At 42.7% G+C, this 27725-nt stretch overlaps 1 protein-coding gene across 2 annotated transcripts; it reads left to right on the forward strand.

Moving 5' to 3' along the window:
• Window positions 1-1597: 1597 nt before the first annotated feature.
• On the forward strand, window positions 1598-22555 carry LOC139375329 (cytospin-A-like). Of its 2 annotated transcripts, XM_071117009.1 has the most exons (11): window positions 1598-2023; window positions 3257-3366; window positions 4282-5202; window positions 5401-5474; window positions 12796-13352; window positions 13769-13865; window positions 14060-14126; window positions 14249-14421; window positions 18163-18279; window positions 21743-21802; window positions 21909-22555. In XM_071117009.1, the coding sequence occupies exons 2-11, from the start codon at window positions 3327-3329 to the stop codon at window positions 21996-21998; spliced, it is 2196 nt and encodes a 731-aa protein (XP_070973110.1). In that variant the 5' UTR covers window positions 1598-2023; window positions 3257-3326; the 3' UTR covers window positions 21999-22555. The 2 variants fall into 2 exon arrangements, with proteins under 2 accessions (XP_070973110.1, XP_070973109.1); XM_071117008.1 differs by lacking the exons at window positions 21743-21802; window positions 21909-22555 and having other exon boundaries at window positions 1680-2023; window positions 18163-18551.
• Window positions 22556-27725: the final 5170 nt, after the last annotated feature.

Below are 27725 nucleotides of genomic sequence, written 5' to 3' on the forward strand. Positions count from 1 at the left end.
ACCTGCTGGAGGGTGTTCTTATCGTTAAGTATGGCTGTTGATACTCTATCAAATCAGTTTGTGAAATCCAGTGCCAATTTTAGCATGTAAATCTTGGTGGGGCAAACTCCCAATATTATCAATGCATGATAGTTAAATGGATACATGAAACGCATCCTAGCAGGCAATTGTCTATTTTCTATTCAAACGCTCTAAATGTGACTAAAGAAATCACTGGACAAGTTAATGGAAACTGTAGCTTCTGAAATCAGAATTATGGTTCTGTCGCCATCCAACACACCTGTCCGAATCTCTATCTGTCCAAATTGCAAACCTGAATTGAGAGATTCCAAGGACAGAGAGACTGGAGAGGTACCATCATTCCAGGGTTTCAAACCACAGGAGGTTGGTGGCACCATAATTGGGGAGGATGGGCTCGTGGTAATGGCCGGAGCAGAATTCCATTTGCTCTGTTCCATTCTCCCTTTGGCAGCCTCCACTGGTTCGAACCACATAAAAGCTCCTCAAGCTGCTCACAGCATGGGTAGGCAGACCAGAGATGGTATAGAAAGCGAGACATCTCACTCCCTTATTTGTTCTGCCAATATGGTCTGATTATTGCCCCAGCCCTGCGAAGGGTTATTTTTTTTCTGGTTGTGCTGGGGAGGATGGGGCGAGTGGGGATGGGACAATAAGTAGACCAGAACCATCTGTTCACGTGAGAGAGGGAACGGCCACTTACACAGACAGGAACCTTGACCATTTTTGTTAAATGGTAAACGACCTGAGTGAACAATCTTTATTTATCCACCATCTTTGACCAGACCACTATGAGAAACACTTTATAATAAACAACATGGCACTCCTTTTTAGCTTTGTACAAACCATCCTGATCTCGCGAGCTTAGGTTCTGTTTCGTGAGACCAGGATGATTCATACGAGACTAACTCTTTTTAGGGCCTAAGCCATGTTGGCTTAGTCTAAACCAAGTTTGCTTTTTTCAAGTTTGTATCATTTTGTCATTTTCATTTTGTCAGGCACTGTAAATAGCCTAATTCCCATAGAGACCTGGAACTTTCCATATTTTTTGCAAAATAAACCAATGATGTAGGCCCAGGCTACCGCTGCCTTCATTCCAATGCTTTCAAGCCTCCAAGCCTACTGCTGGGCCAACCTTACAGGCGCAGGCCTACCCCTACAACAGGATTCACCAAAATGTTTAATTTTATATGATTATACACCTGAAAAAATGTATAAGATACCACTAGATCAAAAAGAGCTGACAACTCAAAAGGCTATAACACAGAGTTTCAATTCCCAGAGGCGCAACATCGCAAGTTTTCCGGGAACGCTTGAGAAGCAGACCAGGACGGGGTTTTGGGTTTTTTCCTTCGTTCTTAATTTTCTCGAAATCTAAAGGCACAACCTCGATTCAAGCCAACGTATTAAGTAGTTGAACATGTCAATTACTCCAGCCTCGTGAAAGTGAAAAACGGACTTTATATTGAAGGAGTGCCTTTGATTTTACATCTTGTACATGCGCAGTTCGGAGCGTGACGACCATTAGACCCGATGACGTGTGTCTGCGCATGACATTTACTAGCTATCTTCATACTGTACTGTCTTTGGCTATAATTCCATCTGGTAGGTTGCAAACGCTGGTAGGACAGCCCAACTATGCTCCCTAGTGGTCAAGGTCCGAATTTAAAGGATATCAGAGAAGAATGGATCAAAGTTAGAGAAAGTTAGGCCTGTATAAAGTTGATAAAGATGCATTCAGTTCTGTTAGAAAATAATCACATGACATATTGGGTGTTTTCATGAGAGAAACAGGAGTTTATATGTCTACTCCACCGAGAACAAGTGGAGTTGGTGCACTTGGCTACTTCGTCCCGACTCTTTCGTTGTGCTCAACCCCACCGCACTGACAAAGACGGATCCAATGCGCGGTAGGCTACAGAGGGAAGAAAGGACAACACACGGACTATATTTCCACGAGGAGGAAAATAAATCGATAAAAAAAAGAAATTATTCTACTTTAAAGGTTGTGTATAGTTACTTTTTTCGCAGAGTAAAACGTTTGATGCATGCGTCACTGTTTGGAAAGAAAGAACATATCAGCCAACTTCTTTTGAAACTGGTTTTGTGTTTGTAGAACAACAATGTTTGCTTTTGTTATTCCTTGAATAAATAGGTATGTTTCTGAATAAATATTTTTATGGGACGACTTGAGTTGCCCTCCGAGGCTACATTAATTAGGTTAAGGTGCGGTTCTGTAAGTCTAGGACTACATGCATGAAACTTCCTTCGGTTTATCAATCCAATTTAAAATCTTGATTAAAGTCCTTCGTGTTCATTTAAAATGTGAGAACAATGCAAACGCCCAAAGCCATTGAGGTTTGAGTGATTTCCATCATTAGTCGGCTACAAATTTGGTTTGAGTACTGCCAGTGCCTCGTGGATTGGCACTCTCCTTTGGACTGATGTTATGCACTCACGATTAGACAACCTAACACAGGATACCAGCACGTATTTTTATTGTTATCACTACTACTAATGTAAATAGACTTATGTCTAGTGTCTTCTGTAATTAAAATGTATGCAAATTTGCATTGGATATGATATCGTTTGTTTTCTGTGCTAATGATAAGAAGTTGTGGGGTTCTATTCTGTCTCCTGGTATATCCCTCTCACTAAAATGTAGTTTATTTTGTTGTTGGCTTTGATTTACACCACAGGTACTACACCAAATTCAAATGAACATTCAAATGAACATGGCGTAGATTCTAGGGAGTGTAATGTTTAGTCTGGATGCACGATCTATCTGTCTTACTGGGCATTCAATATGCTAGACTAGAGGGTCCGGTTCAAGTGATTGGTTTACATGTGAAACAAAGTAGCCCATTTCCATAGCACTTCTCTAATCATATCAAGTGATTAGAAAAGCACTATCACTGGCTTACCACACACCCTGCAGCCCCCACCAAAAAATAAACTGCTATGTTTTCTCTCATGCCAAAATGTGTAGAATGGCATGATATTAGCTATGTAACTGCACATGTTCCTTTCTGCCCCATGGCCAAATGTGTAGAACTGCTGGAAGTTTATTTTCCCCCCAGACCTTGCGGGGCCCCTCAAATGTGTTACGCCACTGAGTGCTATGTGTATGATTAGAGAAGTGATGACCGATTTCATTGGCGCATAATTTCCCTTGTGGAACATGACATAATTGTGCAGTGTCATATTGGAGATTAATCCTACTGATTGTTGTGTGCAGGTCTCCTCTGCAGCCTCTGCTCTGTCCTGACTGAGAGCCACTGGTGTGTTGCCCACTTTCTCACTGCATCATGGGTACCTTCTCCAGCAAGGACGGCCATGGACCCACAGGTACCCTCTGCCCCCCTACAATACACACACACCTCACTTAATTAACCCGCCAACCCCCCTTGCTGTGCTGAAGAAGTATTTTATTGACTTTTCTTACAGAGAACAAAGACAACATACCTTGAGACTCGCATTTATATTTAAGCTTTTAGTCGATGGTGGAAAGACCGAAAGGAGACGGGAGGGGGGATGGACAGAGACTGACATGAATAGAGAGAAGGAATGAGACAAGAAGAGGGGAAGAGACAGGAGATTGGGGAACAACAAAGTGTGTGTGTGTAAGCCAGAGGGTAGGAATCTTGGCTTGGCTGGGCTCATTCTCCTCGCATCCTCTTGTGATTCGTCAGGCTCTGCTGCTCCAGCTGTGATGAATCGGCAGAATTCCCCAGCTCTGCACAAGGGCAACGGCTTAATCATGGCAAGCCTAATGTTGGCAGTCACACTCACACTAGCACACTATGGCTTGGAATAGGTGCATAAAAGGCAGCGGTGGAAGTGGGGAGTTATGGCCCGTCACTCTGTATTTGATGTGGATTGATATTTACCTGATCATGATGCATCACTTTCAATAACTTGTTTAGTTGAACTCTATCAGTGGTAATATCAATTAAACCTAGAGAAGGTCAGTTCAAGCAAAGGACAGAGGAGGATGGGGTCAGTGGTGGAGTAGATCAGCAGCACAGAGCAGAGGAATGTGTCTCCAGATGAGCAATTGCCCATTCATCCTGAATGACAGCCTGGGTATTGTACGGGGTTAATGGTCTGGTTTAGTCATCCTAGCAGCTCTGCATGCCCAACCAGTGACCACTGTACTCAATCTCTCACACTCTCTTTGTCAGTCTGCCTGTCTCTCTGACCATCTGTACGTGTCCCTCACTCACCCTCACACTCGTGCGTCGTTGCTCTTATTCTCTCCAGGGCCCAGCTTGGATTTGTTCCAAACCCCTCCTACTTCTCCAGTGACCTCCACCCTGCCTGCTCTCACTCCGATCACACCCTCTACACCAGGCCAGCCAGCAGCCCCAGCACCAGTCACAGCCCTATCCCCAGCACCAGTCACAGCCCTATCCCCAGCACCAGTCACAGCCCTATCCCTAGCACCAGTCACAGCCCTATCCCTAGCACCAGTCACAGCCCTATCCCCAGCACCAGTCACAGCCCTATCCCCAGCACCAGTCACAGCCCTATCCCCAGCACCAGTCACAGCCCTATCCCCAGCACCAGTCACAGCCCTATCCCCAGCACCAGTCACAGCCCTATCCCCAGCACCAGTCACAGCCCTATCCCCAATACCAGTCACAGCCCTATCCCCAGCACCAGTCACAGCCCTATCCCCAGCACCAGTCACAGCCCTAGCACCAGTCACAGCCCGAGCCCCAACTCCAGCACCAGTCACAGCACCAGTTACAGCCCTAGCCCCAGCCCTAAGTGGGAAGAGACTCCTGTCCGTCAGCCCAGGCTACTCTGTGATTGGTCCTGGGTTTATCTCCCTGCAAGGAAGGACAGGAAGTAATGCAGCAGTGCCTGAAGGGTTGGTTGTGATGGGGTGTAATGGAGGCCCCACCAGGTCTAGTCCCAGGTTCCCTGTACCCCAGGGGAAGAGCTCATCGATGAGCCCCACCAAGACTCCTTCATTCCTGGGTAGCTCCCTGTCCTCGGCCAGCCCGATTAGCCTGGTCAACCCCTCGGGGCAGAGCGAGAAGGACAGTGGGCTGAGCCTGACCACGCTGGAGCACCATGGGTCTGCAGACAACCAGGGTGAGATTGAGAGGCTGGTGGAGGAGTGTAGGACAGCACTGGGTCTCAGTCCCAGTCAGTATGCAACACTAAACAGCGCAGGTAAGAGCAGCACATCATGTACATAAACATTACCACTCCCTCTTTATAGCAATGCCTAAAATAATCCCTCATTATGAAATGCATGATGTCATACCTCTGAATTATATGAATAACTACTACCAAATGCATCTTTCTGTCATCCTCCCTCTCTCGCGCTTACTCTCTTTCTCCTTTTTCTCCCACCCCTCCCTCTGTCAGATGTGTTGAAGCATCTGCTAGTGGAGCGCCAGGAGTTGACCGCTGAGGTCCAGAGTCTGCGGGAGACCATGCAGGTGAGAAATACCAACAAGACATCCCAATAAACACTAAACTTACCTTAGGACAGAAGATGTCCTGTTTCCAAATCAGGAAACTGATTTTACATAATGTAACCCTTCAGCTTCAGTCTAGTTCCAGATCTGATTAGGCTTTAGCCAAGTCTTCTGACTATTGTTGTCATGCCATGCAGCACATTTGGCATAATAACAAAGGAACACTGTAGAGGACAGTTGGCTAAAGCACAAACAGATCTGGAGTGAGGCTCATCATGGCTACACATTTAGACAGTAGAACATGACAGAATATATTCCTATATTCCTATTAATCTAAGTACTGAAGCCCAGGTGTGTTTTACCTTCAGTTTTAATCAAATAAAATTGTATTAGTCACATGCTTACTTATGAGCCCTTAACCAACAATGCAGTTAAAAAAAATATGGATAGGAATAAAAGTAACAAGTAATTAAAGAGCAGCAGTAAAATAACAATAGCGCGACTATATACAGGAGGGTATCGGTACAGAGTCGATGTGTGGTTAGTTGAGGTATAATGTACATGTAGGTTGAGTTATTAAAGTGACTATGCATAGATGATAACAACAGAGAGTAGCAGCGGTGTAAAAGGGGGGCTGGAGTCTTTGACAATTTTTAGGGCCTTCCTCTGACACCGCCTGATATAGAGGTCCTGGATGGCAGGAAGCTTGGCCCCAGAGATGTACTGGGCCATTCGTTGTGCCCTCTGTAGTGCCTTGTGGCTGATAAGTTGCCATACCAGGCAGTGATGCAACCAGTGCTCTCGATGGTGCAGCTGTAGAACCTTTTGAGGATCTGAGTACCCATGTTAAATCTTGAGGGGGAATAACTGTCTTGGTGTGCTTGGACCATGTTAGTTTGTTGGTGATGTGGACACCAAGGAACTTGAAGCTCTCAACCTGCTCCGCTGTAGCCCTGTCGACGAGAATGGGGGTGTGGATATGTTTAGAAATGTAAACAGGAAATTACACCACCCTGAGGCAGAGGTCAGGGCTGGGTTTCACCGCTTGTAACATCTGAGTTCAGGAGATAACAACAAAAGACCCTGTCATCTCCACCCAGAAATGGATCAGAGCAAGGGCCTCTGGGAGATGTGGTCCTGCTAATAGGCCTCATCCTGTCCTAGACCCATCCTGAGAGGCCCAGGAGGAAATGCTCTGATATCATTTTGCCCCCTCCCCTGCCCAACGCACAGGTTCCTGTGTTGAAAGGGCTAGATGGTGTGTAGAAAGACATGGTAAGGAAGATGGAAGTTTAAATTCTTTGAGCGTTGCTCAGACAATCCAGAGGCTCCCAAGAGATTCCAATTCAGATTCCATTTTTTTCTGTTAATTTCCTGTCAAAAGCCCATTCCAAACCTTGACCCACCATAATTATTATTCTTTCCAGGGGCTCACAGCTTCCCCTAATCTGCTACAGATTGTGAAGATGGAATACAAGCCCTACTCCCTCCATCCCTCTCTCTTTTCCTACCATCCTCTCTTTTTCTACTTCCTTCCATCCCTTTCTATTATTTCCTTTCCTTTCCTGAACTCTTCAACATATCTGTAGGGGCCCAAGACAGACTGAGCTGGGGAAAGCCAAGAGAGACGGGCTCTAGTGAGAGAACCTCTACCCCTAAATATTAAATTCAGTGTTTCTAACACTGTTGACTCAGTTGTGAAATGTAAGTGATAAAAGCTTTAATGTACTTTCAGAGAGCGACAGAGATGTGTGGAGGAGGGGGGCTGCATTCAGCTGTCGGAGACAAAACTTGTTTTGTTTGGTGGCGTTAGGGAAAAAGTCAGACTGTGTTAGAGGGAGAGAATGGAGAGACTGACTGACTATTGTTGGTGTGTGTGTGTGCGCTAGAGAGAGAATGGGGAGAGAGTATTGAGAGTATTGGCTGAGATGTGGGTGTCGGGCTGCAGTGTTTACCCTTTCCCTGGGCCTCGCTCTCTCTCTCTGTGCTTCTCTCTACCTCTGTCTCTCCACCTCTCTCTTCCTCTCTTTCCCTGGGCCTCGCTCTCTCTCCCTGTGCTTCTCTCTGCCTCTCTCTCTATACCTCGCTTTCTCTACCTCTCCACTAGTGGTCAACCGATTATGATTTTTCAACGCCGATACCGATTAGTGGAGGACCAAATAAAGCCGATACCGATAAATCGGTCTATATATATATAAAAATCGACCGATTTATCGGTATCTGCTTATATATATGACAATTACAACAATACTGAAGGACCAATGAACACTTTTATTTTAACTTCATATAATACAGAAATAAAATATTTTTAGTCTCAAATATAATGAAACGTGCTCAATTTGGTTTAAATAATGCAAAAACAGTGTTGGAGAAGAAAGTAAAAGTGCAATATGTGCCATGTAAAAAAGCTAACGTTTAAGTTCCTTGCTCAGAACATATGAAAGCTGGAGGTTCAATATTCCCAGGAAAGAAATGATTTGGTTGCAGTTATTATAGGAATTATTACGCGTTGACTATTTCTCTCTATACCATTTGTATTTCATATACCTTTGACTATTGGATATTCTAATAGGCACTTTAGTATTGCCAGCCTAATCTCAGGAGTTGATAAGGTTGAAGTCATAAACAGCACTGTGATCAAGCATTGCTGAGAGCTGCTGGCAAACGCAGTAAAGTTTGAATGAACCTGCTGCTGCCTACCACCGCTCAGACTGCTATATCAAATCATAGGCTTAATTCTAATATAATAAACACAGAAGTACGAGCCTTAAGTCATTAATATGGTCAAATCCGGAAACTGTAATTTCGAAACAAAACGTTTATTCTTTCAGTGAAATACGGACCGTTCCATATTTTATCGAATGGGTGGCAACCCTAAATCTAAATATTGCTGTTACATTGCACAAACTTCAATGTTATGTCATAATTATGTAAAATTCTGACAAATTAGTTCGCAACGAGCCAGGCTGCCCAAACTGTTGCATATATCCTGACTCTGCATGCAATGAACGCAAGAGAATTGACACAATTTCCCTAGTTAATATTGCCTGCTAACACTAAATATGCAGGTTTAAAAAAATATATAAAAAAAAACTTATCTGTATTGATTTTGTTTATGGTAAGGTACATTCGTACAAATGTGCCTTTGTAAAATCATCACCCGTTTGGCGAAGTAGGCTGTGATTCGATGATAAATTAACAGTTAACCTAGTAATATCATCAACTATGTGTAGTTAACTAGTGATTATGTTAAGATTGATTGTTTTTTTTATAAGATAAGTTTAATGCTAGCGAGCAACTTACCTTGGCTCCTTGCTGCACTCGAGTAACATGTGGTCTTGTGGAGTGCAATGTAATCGGCCATAATCGGCTTCCAAAAATGACGATTACTGATTGTTATGAAAACTTGAAATCAGCCCTAATTAATCGGCCATGCCGATTAATCGGTCGACCTCTACTCTCTACCGCTCTCTTTCCCTGGGCCTCGCTCTCTCTCCCTGTGCATCTCTCTACCCCTCTCTCTCTCTCTTTCCACCTCTCTCTCTTTCCCTGTACCTCTCTCTCAATTCAAATTAAATTTAAGGGCTTTATTGGCATGGGAAACATATGTTAACATTGCCAAAGCAAGTGAAGTAGATGATATACAAAAGTGAAATAAACAATAAAAATGAGCAATAAAAATTACTCTCAGAAGTTCCAAAAGAATAAATACATTACAAATGTCATATTATGTATATATACAGTGTTGTAACGATGTACAAAAGGGAAAATAAATAAGCATAAATATGGGTTGACCTTTTTTTGTGGCAACAGGTCACAATCTTTCTGCTGTGATGGCACACTGTGGTATTCCACCCAGTAGATATGAGTTTATCAAAATCGGGTTTGTTGTCTAATTGTGGATCTGTGTAATCTGAGGGAAATATGTCTCTCTAATATGGTCATACATCTCTCTCTGTGTCTCTCGCTCTGTGCCTCTCTCTCTCTCTGTGCTTGTCTCTCTCTCTCTTTCTCTCTGTGCCTCTCTCTCTCTCTGTGCAGCAGGTAGCTTAGCGGTTAGGAGCATTGGTCCAGTAACCGAGCAAAGGCACTTAACCTCAATTTCTCCTTTTAAGTCACTCTGGATAAGAGCGTCTACTAAATGACTAAACTGTAAATGTACCTCACTCTCTCTCTCCTGTGCCTCTCTCTCTGGACATCTGAGGGTTCACCGCTCCTCTCTCACCAACCCTCCCTCCTTCAGCACAGAAACTACAACAATTACTTCACAACTGTTGCTTTTGTCTCTTATCCCCCCCATGCTAGCCTCCCTGTCTCCCCCCATTCATTGTGCCTGTCCGTGTGGTTGGTTGGTGGGTGGGCTGATCCCAAGGATTTAATAGCTCTCAGGTCTGCTCTGGGATCATTTCCAGGTGGACAGTGCTGCAGATTTCCTGGAATGAGCTATTTGGTTTTGGCTCCAGAAACTCAAGAGGCTGGGGTTGAACATGTTTACATGCCAAATGAAGGTTGTGTGTCAAATTTGCAATGTGTAAAAAATGGTGGAGGCTGGGGAGAAAATAGATACTGTGTGTGTGTGTGTGTGTGTGTGTGTATATGGGAGAGGTATAAGAAGTATGTCTTTTCTCTAGGTGAGTGTATCCACAGGCCTTGTAAGTAGAGGGACTGAACCAGTCTCTTAATGAGTATCAGAGTGTATGGGAACTGGTTGTTCAACACACTCTAGTGAATGTGGAAAGCTGCAGAGCCACGGTTGAGTGAGGATGTTTCCCCAAGTACGCGTTTAGGAGTCTGGGTGTGGACGTAAACTGAGGCGTGGGGACAGATGGATGGTTCTTTCTCTCTCTATCTCTCACACGCACAAACGCACGCACACCAACCGAGAAACACACATCTGGAATTAGCTCAACACTCCCAGAGAGACTGTTCATGAATCAGTGTATGAGAGTCAGCATCTGTGCCTGTGGTGGGTCACTATGTCAGTACCTCAGGGATGTATATATAGAGAGAGAGTGTGTGTGTGTGTGTCTGAGGGAAAATCAACAGTGTTATCTTTGAGTTAAGGAGTGTCCCATCCTGTTTCCCTTCTAAGACATACCCTGTTTGGACACTGACAGTTAGTTAGCTGTACAGACAGGATTCAGAACATAGGCTACTAAAGAATGTGGGGGTTTAGACTAATGGTTTCCCACGTTGTCCTTTTTCTCCCATCTGGCGTTATGAGTTGCATCATGTGTACTAATAAAAAGTGGTTTGTCTCTGCTGCCATAACAAGGCAGTTTAAACTCTGTGTGAGGCTGCGTGTTTGTGGATTTGAATCAAAGAATGTGGGAACGGGTTGTTCAGTGTTTGTGTGGTTTTACATGCTGTAAAGTTTGTTCGAGAGAGGGGTGAACTTCACTTTATGGCTGTGTTCGAAGGGAAAAGACAAAGAAGGAAGGTGTGTGTTATCGAGAGTGGGTGGAAGAGAATATGTTCTGTGTGTGTGTGTCTCCAGTGACTGCATAATTGGCCCCAGCTGTGGTCTTGAGTCGCTGGTCAGATGAGGAAATGAGTTGGCTCCAGTTTCTGTCTCTTCTCCTCCTCTACGTCTCTATCCATTCTTCATTTAATTACCAAACGACCCAACTCCTCCACACTCCCACGTTACTCTGCGGGTCACATTGCAATGTTCACGAACCGAGTCATCTGTATGTTACCTGACTGCTTTAGAGCTTGTTAGTCCTCTATTTCCATCATTATAGGGATGTCTGCTCTCAAAAGCTTTTCTCAATATGAGAGCTTGGGACTAGAAGATTCTATCTGCAAAAAGATGATTCTGAGATAATTGGCTTTGCATGTCCAAGTCCTCATTGGAATGGTTTCAGCAATTTTTACATTGTATTATTTAACTAAATTAGTTGTTGGGTGTTTTGAGTACTATATAGGTAGAGAATAAGGCTACAGTATGTCAATAACTCAATTTGGACACAGGAGATGTGAAGAAAACATGGTTGATGTTTGTTGGTACTTTAGCTTGGTGCAGTTCTATCATTGCAGATGAGGTTAGGGGAGGAGCCCATTTTACAATATTGAGATGCACCGTCTGGTTTTGATTTGAGGACTTGGTGTTGGGATCTTGGTATCACCCTTCTCATGAGGTAATAGCTTGATGCGGGGGTAATTCAAGATGGCACCGATAGACACAGTCACCCTGTTCCTAGCTTCTAGCCAACTATAAGCATTTCAATACACCCGCGATAACATATGCTAAATATGTGTACGCGACCAATAAAATGTTATTTTTTATTTTATTTTACCTTTATTTAACTAGGCAAGTCAGTTAAGAACAAATTCTTATTTGACGTTTATTGGAATGAGTCTTGTCCTGGAGGCAGAATTAAGTGATCCTCGCTAGATTGGCCAGATGCAAAATCAACATTGTCTATATTGTACATTTTCATGAGAACTTAAATGGGCTTTTTGATCTTAAATTATGGTTAGGGTTAGCATTGTGGGTAAAGTTAGGGTTAGCATTGTGGTTAAAGTTAGGGTTAGGTTTAAAATCAGATGGTATGACTTTGTGGTTGTGCCAGCTAGTGACCACTCTGCAGAACTGCCTCCAGAACAAGATTCATAATGAAAACCGCTAACCTGCTGTTTCCTTTGAAATTTAGCAATAATGCTCTGATTTCCTTTCCCTGTTTGAATTTGATACATTTCCAAGGAAACATATACAATAATCTCAGTGCATCAAAAACCCTTGGGAGTAAGAGCTGTTAACACTACATTCCAGGTTAGTGGATGTGATCTGAGCACCTGAATGGGGCCAGGGCTATTTAAATCAAAATACAATGTTATTGGTACATACACATTTAGCAGATCTTATTGCGGTGTAGCAAAGTTGCTTAGAAGCTAGAAGCAGAGCTTCCATGTCTGTCGACGCCACCATGTCACAACCCCTTGGCACAGGGTCCCGATGTGGCTCATTTGATTCCCTAGTGCCACTCCTCTAAACTTGCAAAAGCTTGCCTCTCATTCTGTCCAATATTTGAGTCAGATTATGAATGCCAAATGGTTATTTGATCACTAAATAGCTCATAGTCTCTAGAGGCCCAGTGCTGTGTATAATGTGATGCTGGCAGACAAATTAATATGGAAATGATGTCATATGAAATCAAAGATGAAAGACTTTCACTCTGGGTGTGAATATAGAAATAAACTTTAAGACCCGAATTAGTTAACTCCAGGCCTTGAGCTGCAGACTATACATATGTTTGTTCCAGCCCAGCACTAACACACATGATTCAACCGTTGGATTGTTCTTCATAGTAGCTAACTGTTAGTGTCTTCCTTCCTGCAGACGGAGCGAGTGGAGTGGAACCAGTTCCAGTCTGACCTGCAGGTGGCGGTAGCAGTGGCCGACCGACTGAGGGCCGAGGCCGAGGAGGAGCTGAACACGCTCAGAGCGGCTCAGATGGATACAGAGCGGGAGCTGGAGGCTGCCCAGCAGAGACAGAAAGAGACTGATGGGCAGCTGGTCAGCCTGAGAGGAGATCTGAGGGAGAGCAGGCAGAAACTGGTCCACCTCACCCAGAACCAGGGACCAGGACAGGCTCAAGCCAAGACCCAGGGCATGGAGAGGGCTACTGGGGAGACCAGCACACTGGAGACCCAGGAGGGGACACACCGGGGAAGGGAGAGGGGGATCAGCAGGTTTGGCCGAGGAAGAGGAGATGACAAGATGGAGAAGATGAGTCAGGAAGAAGGGAATAAGAATATAAGTGTGAAAGAGGCTCGAACGGACATTAAGGGCGTGGCCAACAGGTACTTGAGGAACGTGACCAATGAGGAGAGGAGTGGAGAGGAAGGGTGTAGCATGAGGGAGACACAGAGGATAGTCACACAGGAGAGGGCAAAGTGAGTACCATGATGTCTTCCTGTTTGTATGATTTCAACTATACATTAACTTATGCTCAGCCTCCTGCTTGTAATGAAGGTTAATGTCCATGATTTATATATCTGTCTATTCTAACAAAAAGCAATCCAGACCGATTTTTGGACTGCTGTAACGGAACAGAGATTAACAGGCAGGGCACTTGAGGACATGGATTTGTAAAAACCATGTTAAAACTGATCCACTACTACGCTTTCAGTTAGATTATTCAAAAATAATAATTATTTTCGGTTTTGATATATTTTTTAAACATGAACTGAGAATAATTTGCTCTCATGTCTGACCCCTGATAAGTTGAACAACAAATCTTCTCTGTTCAGTGTGGCTGTGTGAGTTCAGTTCATCTAATAAAAGCAAAGCACATTTCTTGATTTCACAGAAGCCTTTCCAGACTACCCGCATCTTCAGACTCCCCTGCTGTAATGAATGGAACATCCCAGTCCAATACTGCCACAATAGCTGGATCTACAAACAAGGTGAGACCACTTAAAAGTTGGGGTCTAACTGCTTGTCTGTGTGTCATACCTCTGGAAATATTTAACGATATTACTATTCCAACCGGTGGCATCATTGCGTTAGTCAGTGTGTTTTCTGATCTACTAGAATTTGAAAGGAATGTATGCTATGTTATTGCGTAGCAATATATATACTGTATGGTGTGTCCTTTCAGAACCAAAGTCAAACCAGAGGAAGAAAAGGGCTAGAATGGCAAGACAGCTGGTTCAGCACTCACACAGGTGTGTTTCTGTGTGTGTTCCACAATCACCCATGTGTCAGTACGCTCACCATTCCATGTTGCTCTTATGTCTAGTAACGGAAATGAGCTAAATCCCTTTCTATTGACATATGTGTGTTCCAGGGAAACGGGAGGAGGCATTGAACCAGTACAACTCTGCCCTGGCAGAGCTGCCCCCAAACACGACCTCTAAGACCAGGTCTCAGGATGGCTTTAATCTACTGCTACGCCGCCATGGAGGCTCCAAGAGGAACTCTCTTCTGCGCTGGTGTCAGAGCCGCACTCAGGGCTACAAGGTACTGTAACGTATGCGTGTGTTACGGTTGGGCCATTTATTATCATAGCGTCGTCGAAAGACGAAGATTGGTTATGACATCGTGATGTGACCCAAACCGTAGTCTCGCAGGGATTCACACGTGACATTCCGAGTAATTTGTTGTTTCCTATTTGCTATAGTTCATTTCTATACATATGTTCTATAGGAGCTACGAGAGGACTGAAGGCCAGACAGAGCGGATAATTCCCCAAAAGCAGCACAAAATGTCCAGTCAGAAAATATAGTTTCTCTCTCTGTCAGATGCATGGGCATCAGGCTATAGTAGCCTAAACCTATACTTTTTTTTTAATAACAGACATTCCTTAACTATCTTATGTCAAGCTGTTTAAAAAAATGACTTACCTGTCGAATGGAGAGAGAAAGGAATATAGGCAATGAATATGACAGAAGGCTACGCTTCATCTTTTTATGCATGGCTTTCTCCCGATCAAACAAAGAATGAAACCGCGTTCCATCTCAAAGTTATTTGAACAGTTTAAAAACTTAATGTATCTAGTAGTGCTGAGCGATTAGTGCCTTTTGAGGTTTGGTTTCGGTTCGATTATAAGACAATTATCACGATTTCGGGTTTCAGCGATTTTATTTTTCTTGAAATTGTATCAGTATTATTATTTTTTTGTATATAAACTCCGCAAAAAAAGAAACGTCCTCTCACTGTCAACTGCATTTATTTTCAGCAAACTTAACATGTGTAAATATTTGTATGAACATAACTAGATTCAACAACTGAGACTAAAACTGAACAAGTTCCACAGACATGTGACTAACAGAAATGGAATAATTTGTCCCTTAACAAAAGTGGGGTCAAAAGTAACAGTCAGTATCTGGTGTGGCCACCAGCTGCATTAAGTACTGCAGTGCATCGCCTCCTCATGGACTGCACCAGATTTGCCAGTTCTTGCTGTGAGATGTTACCCCACTCTTCCACCAAGGCACCTGCAAGTTCCCGGAAATTTCTAGGGGGGTAATGGCTCTAGTCCTCACCCTCCGATCCAACAGGTTCCAGATGTGCTCAATGGGATTGAGATCCGGGCTCTTCGCTGGCCATGGCAGAACACTGACATTCCTGTCTTGCAGGAAATCATGCACAGAACGAGCAGTATGGCCGGTGGCATTGTCATGCTGGAGGGTCCTGTCAGGATGAGCCTGCAGAAAGGGTTCCACATGAGGGAGGAGGATGTCTTCCCTGTAACGCACAGCATTGAGATTGCCTGCAATGACAACAAGCTCAGTCCGATGATACTGTGACACATCGCCCCAGACCATGACGGACCATCCACCTCCAAATCGATCCCGCTCCAGAGTACAGGCCTCGGTGTAACGCTCATTCCTTCGACGTTAAACGCGAATCCGACCATCACCGACTCATCAGTGAAGAGCACTTTTTTCCAGTCCTGTCTGGTCCAGCGAAGGTGGGTTTGTGGCCGTAGGCGACGTTGTTGCCAGTGATGTCTGGTGAGGACATGCCTTTACAACAGGCCTACAAGCCCTCAGTCCAGCCTCTCTCAGCCTATTGTTGAAGTCTGAGCACTGATGGAGGGATTGTAAGTTCCTGGTGTAACTCAGGCAGTTGTTGTTGCCATCCTGTACCTGTCCTGCAGGTGTGATGTTCGGATGTACCGATCCTGTGCAGGTGTTGTTACACGTGGTCTGCCACTGTGAGGACGATCAGCTGTCCATCCTGTCTCCCTGTAGGTGTCTTAGGCGTCTCACAGTATGGGCATTGCAATTTATTGCCCTGGCCACATCTGCAGTCCTCATGCCTTCTTGCAGCATGCCTAAGGCACATTCACGCAGATGAGCAGGGACCCTGGGCATCTTTCTTTTGGTGTTTTTCAGAGTCAGTAGAAAGGCCTCATTTAGTGTCCTAAGTTTTCATAACTGTGACCTTAATTGCCTACCGTCTGTAAGCTGTTAGTATCTTAACGACCGTTCCACAGGTGCATGTTCATTAATTGTTTATGGTTCATTGAACAAGCATGGGAAACAGTGATTAAACCCTTTACAATGAGGATCTGTGAAGTTATTTGGATTTTTATGAATTATCTTTGAAAGACAGGGTCCTGTAAAAGGGACGTTTCTTTTTTTGCTGAGTGTTAAATATATATATTTTTTACATTAAATGCACTATGCATTTTGTGGGTTGAGTGCTGTAACAAAGACTAAAACAATGTATATTGTGACTGCCCATGACTTCTGATTTACTTATTAACCATTTATTCACAGTACTTTAATCAAACATTTTAGTTGTTGTGGATTTGACATTTGTTTTATTTGATGACATTATCCGGCCCAATTGGCCCAGCATCGTCCGGGTTTGGCGGGTGTAGGCCGTCATAGTTAAGAACACATTCTTATTTACAGACTTGCCTAGTTAAATAAAGGTTAAATATTTTTTTTTAATAATAATTCCATTCCAAGTCATCTCATATCTATAGAGCTGCCGGCTATGCTACTTCTTCAAAGTAAATAAGGCATACTTTTATGACTGCTGTATACCAACTATCAATCCCTTAGTTCATGTATTTTCAGGTAGAGATACCTCACAAAGAAACTGCGCTCTGTGTCCCCTCTTGTTCGCACAGATCTGACATTGTAATTGATTATCAAGTTTTCTACGCTAAACTGTGTAGAACATTACCCTGTTGGAAACTACAACTCCCTACTCCATTGCACAGTTTGGGCAGATCTGATTTATCTGTAGAGAAACTGCAGCAAAATGTGCCATTGAGCTCACAGAAAGAAAACAAGTATGAAATGGAATCCAAGTAATTGAAACAACGTCAGTCAATTAGTTGTTTTAAAAACATTTTGGTTAATCGCTCAGCACTAGTAACCAGAGGACTAATAATGAGAGAAAACAAACAATATCAATAGCCTATACAAAAATCTAATGACAAGTTTAAGCTTATTAAGACAGAAATGATTTGTGCAGCCTGGGAAAATCCCTCCGTGAGACGGTAAACCAAATGACCAATAACCTATCCTCCTACTAGGCTGATCATAAAAGCTTTAAGAAAAATGTAAGTTAAGAACAGTAGCTTATTTCCTAAATATTCTAGTCTTAAGGTGTTGTTCAAAAAGAACAAGAAAAGTCTATAGCCTAAGTCTATATTATGATGCAAATAAAGCAAGAATTATCCAGTACTGTGGACTGCTTCTATCAAGCACTTGATATAGTCCTGTAACTCACTACTGTAAGACAGCTGTTCCTCATCACAGTCACTGCATCATCATGTGCGCGCCACAGACGCGCACACGCATACACACGTGCACACACACACACACACACACAAACTTTTTCTGCTCCTCCACCAGAAAGGAATCATAGAAAATATTTGCCATTGTCTGCACTTGGCCTCTGCCCAGGCTTTCAACAACATTATCTTTCAACATAATTTGTCCAGTTTGATTCGATTTCGTGCTACAGCCCAATAGTCATTTTACCAGATTTGTATTATTTATTTATTTTAGTAGGGGCGAAAGCATCGCTCATTACAATGTTTTATGGGTACATAATCACGATATGACAAAGGTTGACATCACCCATCCCTAGTGTGTGTGTGTTGAACAGGGTCAGGAGAAAGAATGCTTTGGGACTCTGATGTAAAGAGAATGTTGTCCAGATGTAATCACTCAGCACTCATTATGGTGGTGTCTTTACCCTTTCTCTGCCTCCGCTCACTTTCTCTATTGACAGAATATTGACATCACTAACTTCAGCAGTAGCTGGGCGGATGGTCTGGCCTTCTGTGCTGTGTACCACACCTACCTCCCTTCACACATCCCCTACTGCACCCTTAGCCCTGACAACAAGGTGGGTAATACTAGAGCTGTGGCGGTTATGACATTTTGTCAAATGTTGATTTTCATCCAAATCTGCCGGTCTCACGGTAATTTACCGGTAATTAACATAAACACGTTTAGCATCTCCAGGCTTCCACGCATAGCCTACAAGCTACTGATGCGGACTTTTGGAACATGTACATCCATTTAATGTCGCCTACACCATCACAATAAATCCATTATTAATTTTAGACAGGTCTAAAGAAACATGATATGAAGAAAATGGAGTCTATTTCAGAAGAACAGAATAGCATCCTCTGAGTTGTCCTTATGTTAGTCTCTGATCTTGCTATGTCATATGGCTGTGGGCAACACTAGTTCATATAGCAGACTTGCTTAGAATTTCGTGGCATTATTTTATAGTATGAAGAATATAATTGAACATAGCTGGGAATAAAAAATTTAAAAAGTATATTATCCTCAAACGATTTCCAGATGTGTGCACATTTTGTGTTGAGTCGTTTACAAGGTAACAGGTCCTCTATATGCTTAATTTAGAGTTAATTATGTAACTTTAGTTGTGATACAAATGTTAGGCTATATGTTTAGTACATTCTGAGACTGCATGATGCACCGGTTTGCGTCAAGAACTGCAACGCTTCTGGGTTTGTCACGCTCAACAGTTTTCCATGTCTATCAAGAATGATCCACCACCCAAAGGACATCCAGCCAACTTGACAACTGTGGGAAGCATTGGAGTCAAAATGGGCCAGCATCCCTGTGGAATGCTGTCGACATCTTGTTGAGTCCATTCCCCAAAGGCTGATCTGAGAGCAAAATGGGGGGGTGCAACTTTTATATTAGTGTACACTGAGTATACCAAACATTAGGAGCATCTTCCAAATATTGAGTGCACTCCCCCCTTTTGCATTCTATGTATGCCAGGTAGGCTACCCCTGTTGTAAAGGGGATTAATGTGCTTCATTTCAATAAATATAGCAGTACGAGAAAGCTGGGATCCTCTTTTAAATAGTGTTCAGTCAAAACTCTTTCACACGCGATTGCTCAATGACTGGGCTTATAAGAACACATTTCACTAGGCTCCGTAGGCTGTGCGCTCCGTAGGCTATGTGCTCTGATCGCGTTCCAGGGGTCCTAGGCCTATAGACCACGTTTGGAGTTATTTGGCCACTTTAGTTGTGATACAAACCTTATCTAAATATATAAGCCTATGAGCTAGGCTACACAATGCGTGCAACTATGATTTGATATAGTCAAAAAGGTAATAGCTGTTTCTTGTCTGCACACACTGGGCATCATTCAGAAGTGATAATATTGTCACCATCACGCTATTCTCAATTTCATATTTTCTTTCGTTTTGAAATTAAATTAGTTTTCATATAGACTGGACCATTATCATGCACCTGTCGAACAGGAGCAGGGGGAAAAATACATGGCATCCTTATGCACTTACAGTGGGGCAAAAAAGTATTTAGTTAGCCACCAATTGTGCAAGTTCTCCCACTTAAAAAGATGAGAGGCCTGTAATTTTCATCATAGGTACACTTCAACTATGACAGATAAAATGAGGGAAAAAAATCCAGAAAATCACATTGTAGGATTTGTAATGAATTTATTTACAAATTATGGTGGAAAATAAGTATTTGGTCAAAAACAAAAGTTTATCTCAATACTTTGTTATATGCCCTTTGTTGGCAATGACAGAGGTCAAACGTTTTCTGTAAGTCTTCACAAGGTTTTCACAAACTGTTGCTGGTATTTTGGCCCATTCCTCCGTGCAGATCTCCTCTAGAGCAGTGATGTTTTGGGGCTGTTGCTGGGCAACACGGACTTTCAACTCCCTCCAAAGATTTTCTATGGGGTTGAGATCTGGAGACTGGCTAGGCCTCTCCAGGACCTTGAAATGCTTCTTATGAAGCCACTCCTTCGTTGCCCGGGCGGTGTGTTTGGGATCATTGTCATGCTGAAAGACCCAGCCACGTTTCATCTTCAATGCCCTTGCTGATGGAAGGAGGTTTTCACTCAAAATCTCACGATACATGGCCCCATTCATTCTTTCCTTTACACGGATCAGTCGTCCTGGTCCCTTTGCAGAAAAACAGCCCCAAAGCATGATGTTTCCACCCCCATGCTTCACAGTAGGTATGGTGTTCTTTGGATGCAACTCAGCATTCTTTGTCCTCCAAACACGACGAGTTGAGTTTTTACCAGAAAGTTATATTTTGGTTTCATCTGACCATATGACATTCTCCCAATCTTTTTCTGTATCATCCAAATGCTCTCTAGCAAACTTCAGACGGGCCTGGACATGTACTGGCTTAAGCAGGGGGACACGTCTGGCACTGCAGGATTTGAGTCCCTGGCGGCGTAGTGCGTTACTGATGGTAGGCTTTGTTACTTTGGTCCCAGCTCTCTGCAGGTCATTCACTAGGTCCCCCCCGTGTGGTTCTGGGATTTTTTCTCACCGTTCTTTTGATCATTTTGACCCCATGGGGTGAGATCTTGCGTGGAGCCCCAGATCGAGGGAGATTATCAGTGGTCTTGTATGTCTTCGATTTCCTAATATTTGCTCCCACAGTTGATTTCTTCAAACCAAGCTGCTTACCAGTCTTCCCAGCCTGGTGCAGGTCTACAATTTTGTTTCTGGTGTCCTTTGACAGCTCTTTGGTCTAGGCCATAGTGGAGTTTGGAGTGTGACTGTTTGAGGTTGTGGACAGGTGTCTTTTATACTGATAACAAGTTCAAACAGGTGCCATTAATACAGGTAACGAGTGGAGGACAGAGGAGCCTCTTAAAGAAGAAGTTACAGGTCTGTGAGAGCCAGAAATCTTGCTTGTTTGTAGGTGACCAAATACTTATTTTCCACCATAATTTGCAAATAAATTAATAAAAAATCCTACAATGTGATTTTCTGGATTTTTTTTCTTTCTAATTTTGTCTGTCATAGTTGAAGTGTACCTATGATGAAAATCACAGGCCTCTCTCATCTTTTTAAGTTGGAGAACTTGCACAATTGGTGGCTGACTAAATACTTTTTGGCCCCACTGTGAATAGCGAATGGAGGATGCTTTTCCCGTGGTTAATTTTCATGCCAGTTAGGTAGACTACTCCTGTTGTAATGCAAAGCAATGTGCATTCAAATAAAGTTGAGAAATAAATATAGCAGGCTTAGCCTATAGAAAGCTGATGGGATACCATTTTTAATAGAGGCCATCAACTCTGTTTCCTCACGCAATTGCATAGCTTATAGAAATGTGGCGCAACATGAGCTCATGGGCTCTCATGGAGAAGCTTAGTTGCTGTGACTAAACGATCACATGGAATTTGACTAGTCATGACTTGTGAATGCCGGTACTACGGCATTACTACGGCATACTACGGTCACCGGAACAGTCCTAGGTAACACACGCATGCATTGCACACTCACTCAGTGATTTGCCCCTCAGACATGGTGCTGCTTCTTTTATCCATAGAGCGAGAACCTCAGCCTGGCATTTAAGACGGGAGAGAATGTTGGAATCACAACATCACTGGTGAGTCTGTTAATCAGAACTTGTGTTATTTAAAGACTGTCAAGTTTGTTGTATGAAAAAACTCAACAGTGAACGCTGCAGTATTGAAGTCATCTGTGTTTTACAGACCATGGAGGAGATGCTGAGGGCCGGAGGACCAGACTGGCAAAGAGTTCTGGGATATGTGGAGTGCATGTATCGTCACTTTGAGATGTAACGCCCAGGACACTGTGCTTGAGGGAAACCTCGGCGGGAGGTACAGTTCACTGCCATTGGTGGAAGGATGGGGAGTGGGAGTCACTCCTCTACTAGCTGATATGGTCATTGACAGCCATGTAGAGAAAGTTAGGCTTTGTTGACACAACAGAGCCCCCTTCTGGTCAAGAGTGCAGGTGCAGGTTGCTGTAAATGTCTACACTGGGACCCCATCAGTAACTGACAAAGTAACTGATCTTATCATACCAAACCTTTGCTTGACTCCTAAACTTTTTCTCAGCAGTGCAATCTAAAGCTGCTGATCTGTGTCCAGTGCCTTTAGTACCACAGTCTTCCATTTAAAACATGTTCATGTTTTCTGTCCGTTTTAGCACTCTGTAAATATGCACTTTTAATAAGCACTTTGATGATTGTAATTTAAAGGAGGAAGGGGGAAAGGAGTGAATGGATGCAGTCTCCCTGTCTAGCAATCCATTGATTCTTATATGTAACTAAAATGTGAACGCTGACTATGTTGCCAAAGATGCAGAATAAATAAAATGGGCAATATAAAGCTAACGATGTGTGTTTGTTCTGTACAGTGCTGTCCAGCAAGGAGACTGAAGTGCTTTATTACAGTGACATGACTTGGGAAATCATATGGGAGGCCTTGGTTAGTATGGTCTTTGTCTCCATCTACTGGGGTCTTCGAAGTTGACACGTTATAGCCATTGTAGTGATTAGTACTGTGATCAAAACAAATGTAATAATTGAAAGGTTTTCAAAGATTATTACAGAAGAACCATAATCACACAGAGGCAGACACACACACGCAATGACCAGCTAAGAAAATATCCCACCCAGTTGCTGCCCTCTTGTCACCTGTATTAATCTGTTCGCAAGTGGTAATGGAAGGATCACATCCATTTATTACATACAGTTGAAGTCGGAAGTTTACATACACTTACACGGAACCCAAACCGGCTGCGCGCATGCGCTATCGTGCATACATTTATTTTGCCCTCCCCCCACACCAAACGCGATCATGACACGCAGGTCAAAATATCAAAACAAACTCTGAACCAATGACATTAATTTTGGGACAGGTCGAAAAGCATTAAACATGTATGGCAATTTAGCTAGTTAGCTTGCACTTGCTAGCTAACGTTAATTTGTCCTATTTAGCTAACTTGCTGTTGCTAGCTAATTTGTCCTGGGATATAAACATTTTGTTATTTTACCTGAAATGCACAAGGACCTCTACTCCGACAGTTAATCCACACACAAAACGGCCAACCGAATTGTTTCTAGTCATCTCTCCTCCTTCCAGGCTTTTTCATCGTTTAACTTATATGGTGATCGCATCTAAACTTTCATTGTATTACCACGACTACCGGCAAAACAGTTAGTCTTTCAATCACCCACATGGGTATAACCAATGAGGAGATGGCACGTGGGTACCTGCTTCTATAAACCAATGAGGAGATGGGAGAGGCAGGACTTGCAGTGCGATCTGCATCAGAAATAGCAATGAGTTCTATTTTAGAGTGCAATAATTGAATAACATGGATTTCTACATTTATTTTGCGACGCAGGTGACGTGTCCGGTCTGGTCAGCATGTTAGGTTGGAGTCTTTAAAACTCGTTTTTAAACCACTCCACAAATTTCTTGTTAACAAACTATTGTTTTGGCAAGTCGGTTAGGAAATCTACTTTGTGCATGACAGTAATTTTTCAACAATTGTTTACAGACAGATTATTTCACATATAATTCACTGTATCACAATTCCAGTGGGTCAGAAATGTATATACACTAAGTTGACTGTGCCGTTAAACAGATTGGAAAATTCCCGAAAATGATGTCATTGCTTCAGAAGCTTCTGATAGGCTAATTGACATAATTTGAGTCAATTGGAGGTGTAGCTGTGGATGTATTTCAAGGCCAACCTTCAAACTCAGTGCCTCTTTGCTTCTTGAAATGTTAAAATCAAAAAAAATTGTAGACCTCCAGAAGTATGGTTCCAAAGGCCTGAAGATACCACGTTCATCTGTACAAACAATAATACGCAAGTATAAACACCATGCGACCACCCAGTCGTCATACTGCTCAGGAAGGAGACGTGTTCTGTCTCCTAGAGATGAACATACTTTGGTGTTGTCACGACGTTGGCCTGGGGGTAGGTTTATGACAGTCATAAATACCTCTTCCCCCCTTTTTCCTCTCTCTACCCTACTGATGTGACATTTGAAAATCCCTTGGTTAACATAGAGATTCTGGAAACATCAGAAGGTGGGGGGAAATTAACTATATTCTGGTAATCCGACCAATTGAACATATGCGGTGGTACTTAATGAATATGATGTCAGTTCGGTTGTCATCTGAGACATTCTCATCAATGATAGGATGACAAACTCTACAGTGGAAAGTCTGCACATTGTAGTTATCGGATTCACATGGAATTGTTGTTCAATTTAAATTGTTGACTATAAAATTATTGGTGAAAAGATTAAATGTAATTTTAGCTTCCAAATAAGAGATTTGGGTTTTCATAAGGTTAGGGCTCTGCTCAATCAGTGGCCCGCCCCTGTGAAGAGACATGGGTTATAAAACTTTTCAAACACACCCTTCTCGCTGCACTATATAAAGCCTTGACGAAAATGTAACCTCCTGTTCCAAGTCCGTGAGGTCTGCAGCCTTTGCGTTAAAAGGGCAAATAACTATCTGTTCCGAGGATGTTAGGATGACGATCCGATATCAGAATGGTTCAGATGTCAACTACCGAGCTAAGCCAACCTCAGCGTGAGCTTTGGTTGCAAATTGTATGACCTTTGAACTCTTATTCACTACAGAAGTGATACCTCCTAGCCGTTGAGTTAGCAACAGCAGCTGCAAACGTGGGCTAGGAAAGAACAGACTGAGTATGCTGTCTACCACACAACGACGTTACCACAACGTATCCAATTTACCAGCAGAGACATTCTTCAAAGGACACGGCCTTTCATCTACCACCAGCAGCTCAGAGTAAATATTTATTGCATTTTCCTTTTCCAAATAGGCGGTAATTTTGAATGCATAAGATACTGTATTTACGATAGAGACATCGCTTCTCCCTTTGTTCCTCAGTCTTGCCGCTCTTTCACTCAAACCCAGCCCCTTTTCTTTGTTTAACCAGCTGTCATATCTGTTCCGCCCGCTAGGGACGTTTTCCTTTATGATGTAATTTATAATCAAGGTATGATTAATTCTGTGTTTATGTAATTCTGTGTGATTTAGTTAGGTATTTAGTAAATAAATAATTAAACCCGAATTTTGTATTGCTGATTCAACTTGTTAGCCAGAGTTCGTGAAGATAACCAAGAATTTACAACTTTCATATGAGACTGAAACAAGGTGACGATTAATATTGACTGCTTTTGATGTAAAATATTACTAGGTCTTTAAGAGTTTATTCGGAAGATAACAGCTCTATAAATATTATTTTGTGGTGCCCTGACTTTCTAGTTAATTACATTTACATGATTAGCTCAATTAGGTAATATTAATTACGGAGAAAGGGTTTTATAGAATAGCATGTCATATCACTTAATCCGGCATTGCTAAAGACACACGACAGTGTGAAAAGTGCAAATCAATCCCAGAACACCAGCAAAAGGACCTTGTGAAGATGCTGGAGGAAACGGGTACAAAAGAGACAGATTGTACTTTTTGGAGAAATGTCCTCTGCTCTGATGAAACAAAAATAGAACTGTTTCGACATAATGACCATTGTTATGTTTGGAGGAAAAGGGGGAGGCTTGGAAGCCGAAGAATACCATCCCAAACGTAAAGCATGTTGTAGGGGTGCTTTGCTGCAGGAGGGACAAGATATTGGAGTGGCCATCACCAAGCCCTGACCTTAATCCTATAGAAAATGTGTGAGTTGAACTGAAAAAGCGTGTGCGAGCAAGGAGGCAAACCTGACCTACAAACCTGACTCAGTTACACCAGCTCTGTCAGGAGGAATGGGCCAAAATTCACCCAACTTATTGTGGGAAGCTTGTGGAAGGCTACCCAAAACATTTGACCCAAGTTAAACAATTTAAAGGCAATGCTACCAAATACTAATTGAGTGTTTGTAAACTTCTGACCCACTGGGAATGTGATGAAAGAAATAAAAGCTGAAATAAATCATTCTCTAGTATTATTCTAAAATGTCACATTCTTAAAATAAAGTGGTGATCCTAACTGACCTAAGACAGGGAAATTGTACGAGGATTAAATGTCAGGAATTGTGAAAAACTGAGTTTAAATCTATTTGGCTAAGGTGTATGTAAACATCAGACTTCAACTGTACTTGAATGAATGATGAAAACCTTAGAACACTGAGTAATATTACTCATATAGCTCTTGGCTTCGAAGTTGTTTTGCTACAAGCTAACTTTTGTTCCAAGTTGGTGATATTGAAAAAGCTGGATTTAGTTCATGCGTGGTATCATCTCAGCTACTGAATATAGTCCCTCTGGGTCGAGATGTAGTGTCAACCCCCACATGATCCTCTTCAGCCCCCCACAGCATGACACAGGATGAACCTGATATGGCTGTCTGTGTGTGGGACTGGGTAAGGGCAGGGCGGTGGCCGCTTGGACTCCACACTGGGTGTGGTTTGTACAGGTACAGAACGGGTCAGTGGAGTTGGTTAGAGCAATACGGACTGGTGTTGCGTTCATTCTGGCCCTGGGTACAGTAAAGAAAACATGAAAAGGATTTGGCTCCTGAGAGTTTGTGTGGCACTGGCTGTCGTTTCTACTTCTGCTCAGGTCTCCTCCAGGTAATTCACCTTCAATTTGAGCTGATGATAATTAGATATTTCTGTGATTTATTTGATATATTTTGCCATATCTTTAAATTGAACTTCTAAAGATGACTGGGTCTTCTCTGTCAGGTAATCTGTTTATTATTAGAAGTACTCATGTCTGATAGTCAGAACTCATGTTTTATTGATTGGGGGGCATTTTATTGATTGCTTGAACACTCGTAGGCTTTACACAGGCTGACCAATTCTAATATTTTTTTTCAGTAATTGGTATTTTGACCAATCAGATTACCTCTTAAAAAGATCTGATGTGATTAGTTAAAAGACCAATTAGTGGAAAAAAGATCAGAATTTTATCTCCTCTTTCTCAGTATGAGTGCAAAATACTTGATCTCAGCTCCCAGTGTGTTGCGTCCTGGGACCCCTACCTCCCTGGCTGTCACCATCCTCACTAACGATCCAGTCAGGGTCACAGCAGAGCTGACCAATGGCAACACCAGCCTGGTCCAGGCAGAGAGCACCTTTACAGGAGGTGACATTGACTTATATGATGCTTACTGCAAGATAACTTGGCAAGATGTTAAACTTACTATTTGTTATTAAGCAACTTAAACATTGTTGCTGATTTTTTTCCGAAGGTGTGACTGGAGTTCTAGATCTTCCTCCAGTGAGTATTTTTTAGATCTGTATATATTGTCTATTGAGGTAATATCTGGGCTGGTCAGGGGTGTGTGAAGAACCATTGATGGTACAAAAAGTATACACGTGTCCAGTTAGACCAAGCATGGCATTCATTTTGACTTTATATATAAGATCAACTCAATTAAGTAATATACTTTTTCTTTTTTAGTTTCCTGAGAGCTCTGTTGATCAGAGGTATTCCTTTAAACTGCATGTGTGGGGATACCAAAGAGAACGATTGGTATTCATCAACACAACCACTCTACGCTTCAACC

The sequence above is a fragment of the Oncorhynchus clarkii genome, chromosome 19, assembly GCF_045791955.1.
Source record: "Oncorhynchus clarkii lewisi isolate Uvic-CL-2024 chromosome 19, UVic_Ocla_1.0, whole genome shotgun sequence".
Taxonomy (NCBI): domain Eukaryota; kingdom Metazoa; phylum Chordata; class Actinopteri; order Salmoniformes; family Salmonidae; genus Oncorhynchus; species Oncorhynchus clarkii.